A 20147-nucleotide genomic window follows, 5' to 3' on the forward strand; every position below is an offset into this window, starting at 1 on the left:
GACAGACCCTGCCCTTTCCTTTCTGTCGCCCGGCCTGTGGGTTTTGCTCTTGGAGGACTGGGCTGCTCACAATGGGAAGCGTTCTCTGCCGCTTGCAATGCTGACACTCCTCTCCTCTCTGCTGGGAATTCATGTGAGTAACAATTCATGTGGCCATTTTACTCCCTTTTTTTTTTTTTTTTTTTTTTTTTTAACACCCCCCCCCCCCCACCAGCACCCCAACTTCCCCCCACCCCACCCCTTGCTGTATCATGTTTCTGCTTTTACCATCTGGTTTGTGCTATTATCTCAAGCAACGATGTGGGCGCGGATGAATAATTGATTTCCCAGTTCCGATCCAGCATCTGCTCAGCGGGTAAATCACAGACACTGGAAAAAAAACTGTCCTTCAGCTAATATGTGATATTCCCTTTTTTAAACGGCGCCATGCATTCAATGGAGCATTTCTGCATGTAGCAAAAGATAGCTCTTGAGTTTTTAGTGTTTCCAGAGGTAGCCCACACACACTTCTCCATTTTACCTCCGGGCCCCCCGGCACCCACCCGCACCCCCCCTCGCCCCCCCTCGGCTGGCAGCTCTGTAGCAGGTGGGCATCGGCGCTGCAGTTTGCAGGGCCCGGCTCTCCTCCCCAAACCCCCCGCGCTGGTTTTTGAGGAGAGGATCAGTATTCCATTGATCGTCTTATCCGAAAATCCCACGTGCAGGGCGCCGTCGGGGAACCGTATCGCGAATCGGCTCGCTTTCGCCACCCTCCGTTACCGGCGGGTCGGGGATTTTCGCGCCTCCGGCCCAGGATTGTCCGACCGAGGCCTCGCCGACGGGCCGCGCCGTCCCGAGACACGGCCCGCCTTCGTGCAGAACCACCTCAGGAGGCGCGTTCTCCGAAGGCTCGCCGGAACGGACACGTTTCGGGCAGACGCCCCTGGATTTCGGAGGCGGCGTTTTCGATCGAGAGGCGCCGGGACGTGTTTTTGATTTCACTCTCTCCCAATAACTGGAAGCAGAGGTTCATCAGGGGAGCGACAAGATACAACCTTTGAATACTAATTCGAACAAAAGGCAGACACGGCTGCAATGAGCCTGATCCTATCTGCTATTTGCATAAAAAAATCAATCTTCTTTTGAAAAAGATCAGGCATACTGATAAGTGTTCTTTCTCCAAATCAGCACATCTGTTAAAATAATCTATTTAGCATCGTCCTTTTATATGTAAAATATTGTGGGCCACCCATCCTATGTGTTTTGCTACCGGAACAACAGGAAACCAAACTGGCTTCAGTTTAAAACAAGAAGTTTTCGTTACCGGTTATGTAAAATACAGGATTATCCCGGTGATAACTGAAATACTTTGCATTCACGTTAATTAATGTGGACAGTCAGCATTTTACTAGGTAATCCAGCGGAGCCGAGGCAATGATTTATAGCTCATTTGTCGACCAGGAAGTCGTCGTATTGATCGTATCTTGCCTCATTATGCTGAAGAACGTTCAGTTATTTCATAACACTCAATACGACGCGCTGTTTCGGGATAGATTTTTCTGAACTACTGGCGGTAGCCATTTTTTATCCAAGTCAGCGCTTTCAATCGCTTTCCGTACCGTTAAATGCGTTACTCGCGTTGGCTGTCGGACGTTCAATAACCTCAGGAGGACGCATTTCTCTGTAGGTGTTTGTCAACGCGCCCTGATAATGCATTTCTGCCATTTTTGTAGTCCATTTACGTTCCCTAACAACGAATGAACTTTTTGAATGGACTACAAAAGCCCCGTCAAAGAGGTCTTTGTCGTAATTTAATTCAATTATCATGACGCCATCGCAAGGAGAGGAAGGACCCATTTGGCCTTTTTTCATCACCGGTTTGGCCAATTTTCTCGGGCCGACGTTTCGCACCGGCGATTGATTCATTTACTGAGCGTTTCGCTGAAAACGATGTTGATTCAAGGACGTTGTGACTTTCTGCGGGACCAGAGTTACCCCACACTCACACACACACACACACACACACACACTCTACGCAACCTTTTCTATCATCTGCAGTGCATTTTTGGGGGGACCTGCATACCGCATTGTCTTCTGCGGGCCTTTGTGTTGTTTTTGGCCAACAGGAAGAGACGCTAAAGTCTCCCCAGACTCCCTCACTGCGGCGCCGGCGTGGATTTAGAAGTCCTGTCTGTTACTGTATTTCGCCTGACGCGGTCACTCCCTTTCATCAAGCTTGTCAGGGCTCATCAATCTAACGGCCTGGTGGACAAAGGAAGTTGAAGGACACCCGCGCTAATCTTTTACCGGTTTGTTTAGACTCCTTACCTGACACAATTTGCGTCTGTATGTAAATCTAAACGCGTCAAACACACGCACATAAGCAGTTACCCCTAAAAAGAACGTCGCGTTGAATCAAGACGCCGTCTTTATAACCAAAATGCAGCTTTTCATCCATGTTGTGAACCGTAGCGTCCGGCGCTTCTCACTTCTCCAAAAGGCCGAGATTTCGGTTCTGGTTGTTGCATCATCCATCGTTTGCAGATATGGTTGACGACTATGAATCAGGTCGCGTGCAAAAGAATAATCGATTTCCTTTTTTCTTGAATCGTGAAAACAGAGTGAAAGGGAAACAGCGTACGGGGAGATGGTTTTGCATGTTTGACAAGCGCACTTTAAATGTTGCATTCAGTCTCCCGAACCACGAAAATCACTAAACAGAAAACAGCAGGAGGCTTTTTCCTGCAGAAGATCCCAGGGGGCATAGAAACAATTACTGCACAATCACACACACACACACACAGACACACTCTTACATGCGGGGATGGACAGCAGATGCGGGCGCAACTATAAACTGGTCTATATTTAAAGGGATCCTTGCGGGCCAACATTTCCTCCCTCAGGTCGTGCAAACGTTTTCAGCGGTGTTCACAGGTCTGGCGGGAAGCTTTCTCTAAAAAAAATAAGGCCTTAGTCCGCGGCGTGTGGCTCTGCCGGCTCGTCTGGGGCGCGGTGGAAGTTATTGTCAAGTTAAACAACAACAACGACGACAACAACGGGAAAAAAAGAATCTAATAGCGGTTTAAATGAAACTAGCGAACGGAAAGAGCGAGGACTGACGCAGCCGGGAGAATATGGCGTTCGCCTTTTGACCCAAACACAGGAGGAGGAAGGGAGAATTCTTTTTATGGCCCTCGAAGTGCAAACATCCTGGAATCCTGCGGAGTCATAGCCGGGGAATGATCCCGCCGCCCTAGTAACTAGAGCTGCTTTCATTAGACACGAACCCGATGGAATCCTAGGTTGCTCTTTACTGATCCTTGTTGTCTGAATGAACAGGCTGCGGAGCAGCTAAATGCTACTAACGCACTCATACTTGATGTTTCACGCATTTTCCGCCCATGTTTCCATGGCAACCGTAATTCTAAACACATTAACAACAACATCACTGTGAGACCTTACCACATCTCTATCTTGAACTTGAACTACTGTATAGACTGAGCTTTATTTATTATTTTCATTCATTCATTCGCAGTCATTCACATGTAGAGATATACTTTTATATTGCCATCAATGAAAATATGATGTTTTTGAATTCACGCAGCGTATAGAGACGTGCAACCATTCAGCCTCATTCGAACATCTGGACAATCTCTCCGGTGAACCTCCTGCATGTTTTTGGACAGTGGGAGGAAACCCCTTTGTTGTTTTCCTATTTCCTGCTGACGTTGTCGCTGTTTTTCCGTCCCAAAACCTTTCTCGTCGAGGTGCAGTTAAGAAGCTATTGAGCACATTCAATGTTAATGGCTTGTTTTCAATTATTGAGGTGTTTCTCCACTGAGATGGCTTTAATAAATAACTCGAAAAAGCCCGGAAATGTTAATTAATCATCCGTTTAGCTTTTTGACTCACGAGCCATCTTGATTGCTTTTATCACATTGACTCTGCAAAGGAGCGGGGGGGGCGTTTTGGGTCTTATCATTTTTTTAACATTTTGTTTTACGGCGAGCAGAAAGGCTTTCAAAGCAACGCGCACGCCGTCATGAAAAGCAAGGCCGCGAAAGGTTGGATGGTGTGAAAGCTTAGCAGATTCTCTCATTATCCCATTAAACGGTATATTATCGGCCCAAACGCATTCGAGGGGGAAAAAAAATTGTCCGAGGACGGGCAAGGAGCGGGGGATTTTTTTTTTTTTTTTTTTTTTTCCCCCCCGAGTCAAAGAGTCCACGTTGCACGTGAGGCACGGGCTCCCATGTCAGGTCTGGCCGGGGACGGTGTCACCGCAGTCCGGGAGAGACGCGATAATCCAGACGGCAGACAGGGCCTGACCCCCGCGGGAGGACGCTAAGCCACTTAGCAGCCCCGCGGGGTGAGAGTTGCAGGAGAAACGCTTAAAAAAAATGTGCAACCGTTATTGTTTTCATGTTTTTTTTTATGCTATGGGTGCTATTTATATTTCATTTCATGCAAATTCAGCTGTTGCATAATGAGAGGGGGGGGGGGCGAGTGATCTCATCCGCTCGAAGTGCTGAGCAAACGGTTCCAGCGACAAAGCCTCCGAGAGGTCATCTCGCCGCCGTTTCCTCAAAACGTAGATTCATCAGCCCTTGTTTCCCGTCAACCTTCCCCTTGTACCTCGTCAGGGGTGTAGAAAGAAAAGACACGTGCATGTCGGCGTCTGGAAACCGACCTTCGGACTTCTCTTCCCCCCCCCCCCCGGCGCAGTCGCAACCGGGCTCCACTTTAGGGAGGGAGACTGTGTTTTTTTTTTTTTTTTTTTTTTTTTCCTCAAAGAGAGATCCGCTTTCTGTGGCGAGGCGAGTGGGAGGAACCGAGACGGGGGGGGGGGGGGGGGGGGGGGAACGGCGGAGGGCGGAGAACGCGGCGCTGCGGCCCTAAAGGCTAGCGTCCGAGCCTGCCAAATGAGGAGGAGCCTGAGGGCTTTGGCTCCGCCGACCCCCCCCCCCGCCCTCCTCCCTGATGTCACCGTTCAGCTGCTGCAATTCAGAGTCCATGTGAAAGGAACGGGGCAGCGGAGGGGAAGGGAGGGCCCTCGGGGGGGTTCGGACATGACGGCGGTGCGGTTTGGGGAAATGTCTCAGCAGAGCCTCGTGATCATCGGCAACCACCTACAACAAAAGGGAGGGGGGGTGAAAACCCTTCCGTCTGCAAGAATTATAGGGGGTGACGATGCCGCGGGAGCATTTTATGTGGACGGGAGGTTTCGGGGTGGGATGGTGGGGAATGTAACACACAATAGAAAGTGGGAGGAGATGAGCGGGGGTGGGAGGGGGGGGGGGGGGGGGGGGTTGTAGGCCGGCGAATTGTGAGCAGAGCTGGAATGCCATTGTTAGCCCTCGGCGCTGCAGAAAGCGCGGGGCAGATGCTTCTGCGGCCTAGTTGCTCATGTGAGACGGCTCTGTGTGTAGCGGCCCTCCCTCGCCTCCACGCGAAACCCCCCGTCAACCGCAACCGCCGCCGCACAATCCCCCCCCCAAAACAGACAGACAGACAGACAGGTGGTGCCTGAACCACAGCCAGCTGGGTGTCAAGGGGAAGGAACAGTGAGGAATTCGGGGAGTGGCGTTCTCCGAGCTTCCTCTTTCTTCTCCCCCTGTATCAAAGGGAAGAGGCAGCAGCTGTATTTTTTTTATTTTATTTTTATTTTTTGAGGCCCGTGGACGCGGTCTAGCAGAAAAAGCCTCGTCGTCTTAACCTGAGCGACGAGGCGGGGCCGGCGGCCAACGCGAGCGTCGCGCGAAAAGGTGATGGTTGACTTTCAGGACCCGTTTGAAGGCTTTCTTTGCGCCTGGTTGTTGTTTTCCTTATTTCCTCACATTGAATCTCGTAGGTGCATGATTCAATCTGAGCTAAAAAGGGGTGATTTTTAAAGGAAAAATTTGCTCAGGGTTCACCGGCGACTCATCGAACACGATGCAGATGGAAATTTGTAAAGGCATCAGGCCCTTTTTTTTTTTTTTTTTTTTGTGTTGACGACAAAAGGCTCGCATCCATTACGATTCTATTTTCGCGGCGCCTCCTTTGCTTGAGAGTGGATATCCAGCTTTTATTGAAGACAGACGCTGCGAGGTTGTCCAAGGATGACGCGGGACAGATGCAATCGTTCGAAACACAGAAAAGTGAAGCGCCAACTACAAAGAGCTTCTGGCGGGTGATTTTTTTTTTTTTTTTTTTTTTTTAAATGCTGCGACCCAGTTTCCAGCCTAAAAGAAGGAAGAAAAAAAAAAAGATAGAAAACATGGAATTTTAGCGACTTCATTGGTTTACGTATGTTGGAAAAATAGGCGAAAAGCTGTTATCAGCTGGAAGATAAAAGAAAGGTTCATAAACCGTGTTCACTGACCGCATTAAAGTACTACAATGTTTGTGCTTGTGATGCTGGATAATCCTTGCTCGTGCAAACCACATAAAACACGCCCGATACGCCAACATGTCATTTGCATGTAGAGATAATCTCCGCTTGACCCGGTGATACGAATTCATCAACGCCGGGCGTCGGCACATTGACGCAATTTTTATTTATTTTTTGGCTCACAGGCGTATTTATCAACGGAATACACCCGCGCAAACACGGACGCGTCGCTAAGGTTCGGCCCTTGCAGTCTGAATCCCGTGCATTAATCTTTCCCGCTCGCTCGATTTCCACTTGTGAAGTACAACAACCTCTGGCGATGTAAAATACATGTAATAAATAAAAAAGTCTAGCAGATACAAGATCACAGTGGATGCGGTTTTAAGGCAAACCGCATTGTGACTCATTTCTTCCTTGCGCTCAGGCTTGGCGTCGGTGAATACGCCCTCTTGACACAATTTGAATGATTCTCCAGTCCTCCCTTGACCCTTTCCTATCCCCCCCCCCTCCCCCTCTTTGTGCATGTGTGCGTGTGCAGGTTAACCGGTTTCTCCGCCATCTTTGAATGTCCCTCTCGATGGCTAAGCGCGAGAACAGCAGCAGCACCAGCCCCGTGGTCAGGCAGATCGACAAGCAGTTCCTGGTCTGCAGCATCTGCCTGGATCGGTATCACAACCCCAAGGTGCTGCCCTGCCTGCACACCTTCTGCGAGAAGTAAGTTCCCCCATCGATCGCTCGATCTTTATTTACGATCCGTATCAAAGCGGGAGCAAACGGTACACCAATGGACGAGAGGAAAACAACCATGATGACACATCGCTTGATTTGACTCTTTATATTTGCCTGTATAAATTTGACACCCTGCTTTGTGCAGAAAATCCTCCAAAAAAAAAAACCAACAAAAAAAAACAACCTTGTGTGATTTCATATGAATCCATTGTTTATATTTACATCAGCAGGTGTTACATCTGTAATTTCCAACATTAAATTCAACATTTGAGGCCAAAATTTCAACACTTTTTAGGACCATAGAAGGGAGTGAAGAAATAAGCTGTTTTGTATTCCTGAGCTACAAGCGCTAGGGCTCCAGCTATTTCCCGCTGCGGTGTTTTGTTGACGCTGGTGGAGAGCAAACCGTAAAACCCGTCGGTCCAAATATCTTTCTCGGTTTAATGAGATAACAAATGATTAACATCATTTTCGTACTTGTCAGACATCCCGGCACCCGTCCACATTTTTGTTCTTTTTACATTTTTTTCTTCACGGAATACATGTTAAGGAACGTTAAGGGTATGAGGGGTAGAGGTGAAGAAGGTGGAGGATTTTAACTACAATGGTGTGAGTCTGGAGAAGAGGTGGAGAAAAATATGCAAGAAAGTTGGAACAGGTGGAGAAAAATAATACAGGAGTATCAGCCAGAATGACAGGAAAGTTGTAGAACATACGTGTCAAACTCTGGCCCGCGGGCCAAATTTGTCCCGCACTGTAATAATATTTGGGCCGCAAAGCCATATCAAATGACTCTTAGAGCTGATATAGTCTATAGTGCCTGTATTACTAATTCTAGAAATCCCAGAATTTTCTGCTGGTGTTTTGGGACGAAAATCACAGCAGGACCCATAAACACCCTGACAGTAGTCATAGCGACTTTACGCTAACACTAGCACCCTGCTACTTAGGCAGAAAACAGGATTTCGCATGTGTGCAATATTAAGTTATATATCGTATAGTATTAAGCCATGCTTGTTACGTGTTTCGTTTTTAAGCAAAACTTGTTTGGGTTCATTATTAAATCTGGAGGAAGATTTTTTTCAGTAAATATCAATGTCGGCCCACGACTTTTTTCCCAGTTTTGAATTTTGACCCACTGTGTATTTGAGTTTGACACCCCTGCTGTAGAAGATGGAGGTGCTCTTCTACCGGTCTTCTAGGATCAGGAGCGAGTGCCTTCGATGTTCTTGAGTTAAAGTCAGACTGAGACGGTTTGGACGCGGACAAAGACGGGATAGTGAAGATCTAGGTAGAAGGGTGCTGAGGTTTGAACTAAAAGAGGATATGAAGTAAGCTGGTGTGAGAGGAGAGGGTGGGATGGAGGCAGATGATCGACCGTGGCGTTCCTCTGGAGGGGGCGGCTGGAGGGAAAAGAAGATCCACAGTCTCTGTGGATTTAGGAACTTCTCCCAGAAATAAATGAAAGCCTTCGCCCGCTATCACACCGGTCTCTCATTAATTTTCCTCCTCAGATGCCTACAGAACTATATTCCCCCTCAGTCCTTGACCCTCTCCTGCCCAGTGTGCAGACAGACGTCTATCTTGCCCGAGAAGGGCGTGGCCGCCCTGCAGAACAACTTCTTCATAACAAACCTGATGGAGGTTCTGCAGCGAGACCCCGAATGCGACCAACCCGAGGCTTGCAGCGTTCTGGAGTCGGCCAGCGCGGCCACGGCCTGCCAGCCCCTCTCCTGCCCGAACCACGAGGGCAAGGTAAGTGAGACGCTATCGATATATTCATCAAAAAGAGCAGCATGGGGGTCACAGGGGTGGCGCTTTTGCAAGAAGCAAGAAAGGGTGAATATTTGTATATCTCTATGTAACAGGGGTCTCAGACACGCGGCCTTCGGAACAATATTTTGTGGCCCCCCTGCCTGAAATCAAATATTTGTGTTTTTTCTCACATGCATCTGGGGGTTTTATACAGTGGGTTTCATAAAAAAACAGGCAAGGAAAATATGTAAACTTTGCAATGTATTTTTGGCTTCAAAATTTGAAAACAAAAGGATTTTTTCGATGAAAAAATGTCTAGTGACATTGTTAAAACGACCTTTTCTTTTTATTAAAAAAACACAAAAATGATAGCAAAAAATAACAGGCAAAAATTGAAAAGATTGATTTAATAACCAGAATAGCCTTGCAAACATTATACCTCCACTTATACATGCTACCGATCAATTTTCTAATAAATTGTAGTGGCAAATTTTCCCACAGTGACAAGATTTTTTCTTTGAACTCAACAATATTTTTAGGGTGTAATTTCATCACTTCTTTTTTAATGGCCTTTTTTAATATTAATTCATCATGTTTTTTTTTTTTAGAGGAACAGCTCATTACATTTGTATGTATTTGTATTGTCCAGGACTACAGATGGAAATCAGCTATGAGCTATAATCTGGTACAAACATCTCTGCCTCTGTGCTTAATGTATTTGTACACTGTCCTAATAAACTTCCAAACAAACAAAAAAAGGTTTTTATATAATTTACCCTTTTGCCTCCTTTACACTAAAACAAAAGAAAAATTGGACTTAGTGTTACTTCTAGGTAATAATTTACTGGTCCAGGCCCCTTGACATCAAGTTATGCTGTTTGTGGCCCCCGGACCAAAATGAGTTAAACACCCCTGCTGTATAACATAAATGAGTGGGTGAATGGTTGTATCCCTCTATATGACATGTGAATGAGAGAGTGAATGGTTTTGTATCTGTATATTATAGAGATTATAGAAAGTCTATGAGATGTGTGCACGACAGAGTGAAGTATTGTATATCTCAATAACATGTGAATGAGAGGGTGATTTTTTCTCTATATAACATCTTAATGAGAGAGTGGACGGTTGTACATCTTTATAAGAATAATGAACGGACAAGAGAATTATTGTATGATTATTGTATATATGTGTGAATGAGAGGTTGTTTTTTTGTTTATCTCTATATAACATCTTAATGAGACAGAGCACAGTAGTACGTCTCTATAAGAATTATGAGCGGACAAGAGAATTATTGTATAATTATTGTATATATGTGCATGAGAGGGTGAATGGTTTTATGAATTTATATATCTATATATAAATCATATATCTGTATATAACATGAACGAGTGAGTAATCGTTATATAACATGTGAATGAGAGAGTGAATGGATTTATGTTTCTACACGCAACGCGAATGAGGGAGTGCATGGTTGTATGTTTCTATAAGAACGTGTGAGTGAATGATTGCATATCTATATTACGTGGATGGTAGAACGTCTCCACGTGTGGCCCCGTGATCGACATGATCGATCAGGGTGAACGCCGTCTACCGCAATCCCGATTGGCCGGATGAGCGGTGTAGATAATAAGAATAAGAACAATGAATGATAATGGGTGATAATGAACGAGCGAATCCACGACAACACTTCGGAGCGCACGGTCTGGTATTCATGCTCCGCCGCACCATCTGCAGGTGATGGAGTACTACTGCGAGTCATGTGAGACGGCCATGTGTCTGGAGTGCACGGAGGGCGAGCACAGGGAACATGTGACGGTTCCACTGAGGGACGTGCTGGAGCAGCACAAGACAGCCCTGAAGAATCAGCTGGACACAGTGCGCAGCAGGTTTGACCGCCGTAACTTCACCCTCGAGGTCTTTGTCGTTTTCGGGACCCGACGGGTTTTCATTCTTCTGGTCTCTCCTTCTTCTCTCGCAGGCTACCTCAGCTGACGGCCGCCATCGAGCTCGTCGACGAGATCTCGAAGCAGCTCACCGAGAGGAAAAACACGGCGGTGACGGAGATCGGTAAGACTTTCGACGAGCTGGAGAAGGCACTGCACCAACGCAAGAACGCTCTGACCACCGAGGTGGAAAACATCTGCAGCAGCAAGCAGAAGGTCAGGTCTTGACTTTATTCGGACGGGAAGGAGTGTAAATTTGCAAACACCGACTTTGCCGCTCGTCCTGGTGTTCGCAGGTGCTCCAGGCCCAGCTGACCTCTTTGCTACAAGGCAAGGAGAACATCGAGAGCAGCTGCAACTTCACGGAGCAGGCCTTGAGTCACGGCAGCGCCACCGAGGTCCTCCTGGTCCAAAAGCAGATGGGCGAGCGGGTCATCGCCCTGGAGCGATACACCTTCCCAGAGTATCCCCATGAAAACGGACATCTGGAGTGCCAGGTGGAAACGGACGGCTTGCGGCGCTCCATCCAAAACTTGGGCGTCCTGATCACGACCGGGGCCGTTGGCCACACGAGCGTCGCCACGGGCGAAGGCCTGAGACACGCGCTGGTCGGCCAGCACACCAGCGTCACCGTCACCACCAAGGATAAAGAAGGGGAACTGGTCAAGACGGGCAACGCCGCTCTCAGGGCGGAGATCGTCTCGGCGGAGGGAGTTCGCACCGAAGCGGAGGTGGTGGACAACAAGAACGGCACTTACGAAGTCGGATACACCCTCCGCTCCGAGGGGGAGTTCTCCTTCTCCTTGCTTCTGTACGAACAGCCGGTACGGGGGAGTCCTTTCCGCTTGCGCGCCGTCAAGCCCTCGGATGTGCTGCAGTCGCCGGAAGACGTGAAGAGGAGGGTCAAGTCTCCGAGCGGAGGCGGCGGTCACGTTAGGCAGAAGGCTGTGCGCAGGCCTTCCAGTATGTACAGCACCACCAAGAAAAAGGAAAATCCGATAGAGGACGAGCTGATCTACCGAGTGGGTGGGTGAATAACCGGCCGGCTAATTATGGTTCCCGCTGACTCAGATGCCGCTTCCTGATGTCAGTTGCAGTCGCCCTTTTTTTTTTTAACAGCGTCGAGTATTTTGACGAGAAAATCCTGCATGAAGCGTCCAACCGGTGCAAGAAGAACTTGTATGCGAGGGGCGGCGGACGGTTGTCATAGCAGCCGTTGCGTAATGTGTCCGTTTCAAAAAAGTAGCCAAAGAATTCATAATAAATGAAGCGGAAGTACAATATTTAGGCAGAAAAAATACCCATTAAGGGCACTTCTCGAACACAATTACATGTATACTCATATATTTATTCGAGGAAATGGGGATTTAACCCTCATATTATGTTAAGGGTCAATTTGACCCATTTCACCCATTGACCCAATGGGTCAAATTGACCTTTAACATAATATGAGGGTTAATCCTGGCTATTTTTTTAGCAAAAATTAGAAGTGCTGATTGATACGCACGTTGTCTAAAAATGCATATCTTCCGTTCGTGCACGAGGACTGAGGTCATTGTCGATTCGACAGGAACGAGAGGCCGGGACAAAGGCGAATTCACAAATCTGCAAGGCATCTCCACTTCCAGCAACGGTCGGATCGTGGTTGCCGACAGCAACAACCAGTGTATACAGGTCAGAGTCTCCTCTATCTCAGAAGCCACGGCGACACGCGGTCAATTTGCACGTTGCCGTTTTACAAAAAAGGACTTTTCTCAGGTGTTCTCAAATGACGGGCAGTTCAAGATGAGGTTCGGGGTCAGGGGTCGTTCCCCGGGGCAACTGCAGCGCCCCACCGGAGTCACGGTGGATATGAACGGCGACATCATCGTGGCCGACTACGACAACAGATGGATTAGCATCTTCTCTTCGGACGGGAAGTTCAAGGTAATCGTCCCGTCCGGGGAAAGAAGGTGATTTACTGCAGTGTTTCCCAACCGCTGTGCCGCGGCACTTTAGTTTGCTGTGAGAGATCATCAGGTGTGCCGTGGAAAAATGTCCACTTTCACCTGATTGGTCCGTTAAATAATTTATTCAACGCAAATAATGTGTCTTCCTATGTCTATGTGGGCAGCGTGCCCACTCGATGGCAACGGGTAGTTGATTAATCTGTGTATCAGAGTGATTAGTGACGCTTTGCGTGATACATTTTTAAAATAAAAAGTACTTGTATCTGCGTAAACAAACAGGCAGCGTTGTTGAAAACCACCAAGACGAGTGAGAAAGCAATGAAAGCTGCTATAAAGCTGCTGAACTCATCTCTAAATCCAAACAGCCACACATCGTAGCAAAATGTTAATACTACCTGCCAGCAAAATCATTGTAGAAGAAATGCTCGGCTCTGGCGTTGATAAAGAAATAGCCAGAGTTCTCTCTTATAATACAATTTTCAGACATATTGATGACACGTCTTCGGACATTGAAAAAAGTGTTCTGGAAAATTTGTTTGTTTGTTTAGAAGTTTATTAGGACAGTGTACAAATACATTAAGCACAGAGGCATAGATGTTTGTACCAGATTATAGCTCATAGCTAATTATCATCTGCTGTCCTGTAGTTGCACATCAGTGGGAAATTTGCATTGCAACTTGATGAATCTTCGTACATTAGATACATTAGATTTCACACTTAGTAAATTGAGACTACGGTTTCATTCTAATTGGTTAAAAAATGTTTTTGACATATTTATTTGGTGGTGTGCCGTGTGATTTTTCTAATGTGAAATATGTGCCGTGGCTCAAAAAAGGTCGGGAAACACTGATTTGCTGTCATTTCGGGTTTAATCCGTCGCCGCTGGTTATCGCAGAACAAAATCGGCGCCGGCCGTCTGATGGGACCCAAAGGCGTGGCGGTGGATAAGAACGGGCACATTATCACCGTGGATAACAAGGCCTGCTGCGTCTTCATTTTCCAATCGAATGGGAAGCTGGTAACAAAGTTCGGAGCCAGGGGCACATCAGACAGACATTTTGCAGGTATGAAATAAAGTTTCCCCAGCTGTAAAAAAGATATTAAAGAAATTGCAATCGCGCAACTGCAGATACAAAATAATCATTATAGGAAGTGATAATGACCATAATTAGCATGCATTCAATTTGTATTGCCGCTGTTATAATGTAACGCAACACTGTGTGTGCGTTTCGACGAAACAGGATTAAATCCATTTGTAATTTTTGATTTAGTTCCTTTCAAATGCATCAAACCCGAGCGGGGACGGTTAATATTCCTATCACGTGTAGACGGGTCACCTATCGTTCTGACGTGGCACTAATAATAAAACTTTTACGCCAATATAATCCAGAGAATATTAATTGCCTCTAACTGCAAGGCATGGGAAACATTTTTTTTTTTTTTTACAAAAAGGGGACGATTTGGAAACGGTAATCAATCATCATCTCGTATTATTATAGTCATCTGACATGGACCACATGTCAGGTGACCGCAGGGGTTTAAATGTATTTTAATGGAATTGTATTTGTCAGAAAATTTAACTTGAGGCCGCACGCGGTGAGAAGTCATTATTGTAGAAATTTTAAATTTAATTTATTGGGGATGCGGTCAGATCTTTAGAGAGCGTCACCATTACTGACGCTCTGAATTTGACATAAAGGAGAGCAGAGTGTCATTACAAAATTTTCACTTCCTGTGAATTTTTATGTTTATTATGAAAGGAAGGGATGTTGATGCACAACAAGCCAGAACAACTGGTTGGGCCAGATTTACTGCATAAATTTACTGGATAGAGTTTGCATGTTCACCCCGTGTCCGCGTGGGTTTCCTCTGGGTTCTCCGGTTTCCTCCCACGGTACAAAACGTGCAGGAGATTCATCGGCAACGTTAATAAGAGAGTGAATGGTTGTCAATATGATGTGTGAATGAGAGATATATATGATACATATCAATACATATATTGATTCATACACATATATAGACACACAAACAGTGTATACACAAGTCATCTATTTTTATGACTCTATATGACAGATGAATGAGAGTGAATGTTTGCATATGATGTGCAAATGAGTCTATTTGATGAGTGACTGAGAAGGTGAATGATTATATATATATATATATATACAGTATATATATATATACAGGACATATATATATATATGACTCAGCCCTGTCTGTAGGACATATGAATGAGGGAGCAATAGTTGTATGTCTCTTTTTTGCGGTTAATACCTTCCACAAATGTAATTTTTTGCGGTATAATAGTAATTTTGCATGTGCAGACCACTTAGTATGGTAATGAAAGCACAGGTAAGTCAGTTGCATCGGTAAACCAGGGATCGGGTAGCCGGTAACGTGCACCGATGCATGCAGAGCAAGGGGATTGCGCTTTTTTTTTTTTTTTTTTTTTTGGGAAGGCCCCGCCTCCGGGAATGGCTTTGCACGAACCCGCCAAGCAGCCGTACGCTTTCAGTTGAAACCTTTCTCACGTGTACTTTTTCTTTTCTTTTAGAAAAATGCGGTGCAAACATAGCACTGGAACAAAAGCTTAGTAAATCTGGCCCTGTTTTCAGTAAGTAATTCCCCCCTCGTGAGTGTGACCTGTTGATTCGTGAGCTTTGCCACCTCTGGAGTGTTTTCTCACCTCAGCTCTACGTCTCTGTGACCATTGTGTCTTGTTTTGTTGTTTTCTTTTGTAATTTCCTTTCCCCCCCCCCCAAAAAAAAACTGTGTGGAAGTTCCACTTCCTGTTTTGTTAAGCGGTTGGATGCTCACCTTTCCTCTATTTCCTCTCTTCCTGTCTCTCCTGTTGCTTCCAGGTCCTCATTTTGTGGCCGTAAATAACAAAAATGAAATTGTGGTAACTGACTTCCATAACCACTCGGTCAAGGTATGTTGGCACGGCCGGGATCTCGCTTGCATAATAATGTCGTTGTGGGTTCTTATTTCCTGTAATTGCAAACATCTCGGAAAAAAATTCACCAGAATATTTTCAATTTTATCCATTCGTTTTCTGACCACGTGTTTTTAGGTGATTCCTCATCTGTTGCTATTACTATTAAAATGTAATTGTACAATGTAATGTAAGTGAACTGCGATTATGTTTTTTTACAAAATAAAAATAAAGAAAAATAAAAAAATAAAATAAATGCATTAATTCATGCAGAAATGAGTAAATGAGAAAATGGATGAATAAAAAACATGCATAAAAACTAAATTCATGATTAATATCCTTAAATGGGGTAATTGCAAACAATCTAACAGATCATTATAATCCCAATTTTATTTTGCACTTAGTCCTTAAAACACTTTATAGCCTTGACTTTGACACTTTATAGATTTTATTTGTATTTCTTTCTCTCCCCCCCTTTTTTTTTTTTACTGTTTATACAATTTCCTACTATTATTTATCATTGTTTTGTTTTACTTTAAACTCTGGCACAACAATTTCCTTCGGGATAAATTAAGTTTTTCTTATTCTTATTCTTAAATCCAAGTGCTTTTCAAAAATAATCTAAAACCTTTGTGTTTTAGGATTCACAGTTGCATTCAATTGAACTTTTCGAGTATTTCGAGTGAATCGTTCGCAAAAATTCAGGAAAAAATGCTCGCCATGTCTGATTCGACGTGCAGGGACATATTTTGTCGTCTTACCAGCTTTAAAAGAAGATTATACCCGTGTATTATCAATTCAAGTATTACTGTGCGGTTTGTTTGTTTTTTATTCATGTGTTAAATCTTTCCTGCAGGTGTACAATGCAGACGGAGAGTTCCTGTTTAAATTTGGCTCCCACGGCGAGGGGAACGGTCAGTTCAACGCTCCGACGGGCGTCGCCGTGGACGCCAACGGGAACATCATCGTCGCCGACTGGGGCAACAGTCGCATCCAGGTGGGTGGAGCGGATCATTTCACAATGGTTTGCAAGTCGGCGTCCACTCAGCTGTTTTTTTTTCCCCCTTCGCCAGGTGTTCGACAGCTCAGGGTCCTTCCTGTCCTACATCAACACATCGGCAGACCCCCTGTACGGCCCCCAGGGTTTGGCCCTCACGTCGGACGGTCACGTGGCGGTGGCCGACTCCGGCAACCATTGTTTCAAGGTCTACCGCTACCTGCAGTAGATCCGCGGCGGCCGTTTTTCCAACACCGTGAGCTCCGATGACGACACGGCCGACGCGATCCGCAGGGTGCAATGACTTTTCCAACACGGCCTTTTTCGCGTGCTCGTCGTCAGATATTTCGGGATGTGAGTTCTCCTTGCTTACGGTGTGTGTGTGTGTGTGTGTGTGTGTGTGTGTGCGCGCGGGACGTCGCTTTTTCGAAACGGGGGGGGGGGTTGTCGAAGTGTCCTTGGGACAGATGGCGTCGAGAATGTGCGCGTGTGTGTCGCGACGCCGTCGACGGTTTATGAAACGTCTACCACCTGCGAGATGGCCAAGGTCGTAGATAGGTCGAAATATTTAAAAATGAGCCATAATTTGTCCAAATGCATGCAATTTTATCTTAAAACCCTAAGACACAACGTAGTGGACCCGTCGATTGCTTTTTACCGGAACTAGTTACTGCTTACAATTTAAAGACCGGCAATGAAATGTAAATTTTCATATTGCATTACATAGAAATGTCACCACCATCTGTGCATTGATTTGCTGTATGTACTGTACATACATAAATGTATATTGTGTATATTAGATCACTCCGTACGTATGTGCTACGACCTTAAAAACACACGGCCCTCTGGGCTACTCGGAGAGCAGCAGTAAAGGATTCCAGGTGTGTGTGTGTGTGTGTGTGTGAGAGTATGAGTGTGTGAGTGTGAGTGCGTGTGCACGCGTGGCAGCTGTTTCAAAGTGTGTTTCTAAAACGTACCCAGCACATGCTTAAATGAAGAATATTTATTGCTAATATAAGCAGCACAAGGATGCTTCTCTTTTTTTGTTATTTGTTTTTAAGGAAAAAAAAAAACAAAACAATGGAAAAAAAGCTAATTTATTTAATTTTATTTTATACGTTAGCTCGGCTTTTTACAGATTATTTTTCTAAATATATGTGCTTTTTTTTTTTTTTTTTTTTTTTTTTTTCCCTTTTTTGAAGCTCACACCTTATCCGGTTCAGTAAAGGGAGCCTTCAACTTAAAATAGGCTTTGAGTCCACAGCCATCCTCCCGCACATCAGCAGTTTCTTTTTTCTTTTGTTTTTATTTTTTATTTTCCAAACCTTGAATTTAATTCAGATGCCTTACAGCAAACCGAGTCTTTATAACTTCACTCTTCGGAAAATAATGCTAGGCTACGGATAAATGTTCCTAAAACACGCATTTGGCCTTTTACAGTTGAAGGGTATTTTTCATTGAGGTGCTAATATTTAATAAATAACAAAAAAAGAAAAACACATCTCAGGACATATACCCAAATTAGATCACTGTGTCAGTGGAACAGATTTAAACCTTATTCCTTTCCTTTTGTAAATGTGTTATGGCATGACATCCGGGTATTTGTAATCCCAATTTGTGCAAATTCTCTTTCCACCGGAGATCATCTCTGTCATTTTTTTTTTTAATTATTTTTCGCCCCCCCCCCCCGCGTTGAAGTATTGATGGAAAATCTGTTTATTAGGTGACGAAACCCTCCACCCTCCCTCGCCCGTGCTTTTTCTTTAGTCTAGAATACGCTCATTGTTATCCGCTAGGCTTTCAGATAAGCTGTTAGAATCCGAGTGTCTGCCTGCACCACGTAGAAGCCATGCCTCTGAAGGGGGAAGGGCGGGAGGGGCTTCCTTTCCTGTCGAGCCGTTTGCCGCTTGCTCCCCCTGGCGTCGTGCGCGGGAATACGAGACAAACCGGTGCCACAGAAGAACAGGGACAAGCGTCACGAAGGCTGCAGGTTCACCTCCACCCCCACAACCCCTCTCCTGTTTGACGTGGATTCGGCGCCGTGTGAACCCCCCCCCCCCCCAAAACACGCCCCGGCAATCATCAACCCCCTCTCCCACCTGCAGGACGCGACCCCTTGACCCCCTCGGACGAACCCGGAAGCCGATGTTTTTCCGAGGGCGCGATCTGTTTTTAACTCGTTGCCAAACGGAGGCCGGAGAAGACATCTTTTGAGAGACGAGACGGTCACTTTTTTTTTCCGAGATGTTGCTGCTGCTGTTTGTGTCACACCAATGACATTTTATCTTTGAATATGCACTGGTAATAAAAGCACATGGTTTACTGATTTGTCGCTCTGTTTTCGACGCCATCTCCCGAGGTCATTTATCATGAAAAGGTACGTTTTATAGTCAAACGTGTAAAACACGGGCGCTCACACTTTTTCAGCGCCAAGTCAAAATGATCTACCCGCAACAAAAATGCAAAACATTCTTTTTATATGTACAAAGTATGTTGATGTACCTTGCATAACCGCATGAGCCAACATTGCACAACACAAAATAAATATGTACCGGTGCATTTTTTTGTCATTACCCAAGTTCACTCTGATTGAATCATAGTCTCCGAATTATGATTCAATGTGATTCAATATGAATCAATATGATTCAATATGAATCAATATGATTCAATATGATTCAATATGAATCACTGAATCAATATGATTCAATATGAATCAATCACTATGAATCAATATGATTCAGTAGCTATGATTCAGTAGCTGCTTCCAGCCAGCCTTACTAACAATGACGTGACTCACCTGGAACGATGCTTCTGTCCCGACTTTCGTTTTTTAATTATGTTGTGTGAAAAATGACCGCCGTCTAGACAACTGGGATTTCAGTCCCTTCACCTTTCTCTCTCTCAGATCGCATTTTCAACAAACGGTCCGAAAATGCCGCTCCACGTTACCCTTCTTTGGTATTGCGATGTCAGACCGGCAGATGAGCCGAACGCACTTTGAAAACGTCATCATGAAAAAAAAAGTCCTCCAATTCCGTATCAAAGTGATACGTTTTTGTCTTCTTACTTGGTCCGGCTCCCCCACACATTTTATACTCTTTCTTAAGTTCAAGAGATAAAAACCAAGGGCTTAAAATTAGGGGTAACTTTTTGCTGCACTTTGCACCGTTGTTTGTGCACGTGCAGTGACCTCAGTATCAGAAAAAAATCAGATGTCATCTGATTGGCTGCCCTGTATGTCAATCAAGTGACGGGCTGGACGAGAGGCTGATGCCTATTTCTTTTTTTTATGTCTGTTTTTTTATGCGATCTACCAGTATTACCTTTGCAATTGACTGATAGATCGCGATCGACGTATTGAGTACCCCTGATGTAAAAGGTGGCCTATTGAACAATAAGTTAATTTATTATGGAATCTTGAATGACCAAATTATGGTGACACAAAAAGTAAGTTTTATAGTCAAACATGTGAAACACGGGTGCTCAC

At 45.2% G+C, this 20147-nt stretch overlaps 1 protein-coding gene across 3 annotated transcripts; it reads left to right on the forward strand.

Annotated features, from left to right (window-relative positions):
• Nucleotides 1-18751, forward strand: LOC147224198 (tripartite motif-containing protein 3-like). Of its 3 annotated transcripts, XM_086164832.1 has the most exons (13): nt 1-133; nt 6891-7066; nt 8596-8836; nt 10571-10722; nt 10815-10995; nt 11076-11805; nt 12350-12453; nt 12538-12705; nt 13624-13792; nt 15283-15342; nt 15590-15660; nt 16520-16660; nt 16737-18751. In XM_086164832.1, the coding sequence occupies exons 2-13, from the start codon at nt 6918-6920 to the stop codon at nt 16887-16889; spliced, it is 2319 nt and encodes a 772-aa protein (XP_086020958.1). In that variant the 5' UTR covers nt 1-133; nt 6891-6917; the 3' UTR covers nt 16890-18751. The 3 variants fall into 3 exon arrangements, with proteins under 3 accessions (XP_086020958.1, XP_086020959.1, XP_086020960.1); XM_086164833.1 differs by lacking the exon at nt 15283-15342; XM_086164834.1 differs by lacking the exon at nt 1-133 and having other exon boundaries at nt 6934-7066; nt 8646-8836.
• The last annotated feature ends 1396 nt before the right edge of the window (nt 18752-20147 follow it).

This window comes from Fistularia commersonii, chromosome 18 (assembly GCF_037954325.1).
Source record: "Fistularia commersonii isolate RoL2024-O1a breed Wild chromosome 18, RoL_Fcom_v1.0, whole genome shotgun sequence".
Lineage (NCBI taxonomy): Eukaryota > Metazoa > Chordata > Actinopteri > Syngnathiformes > Fistulariidae > Fistularia > Fistularia commersonii.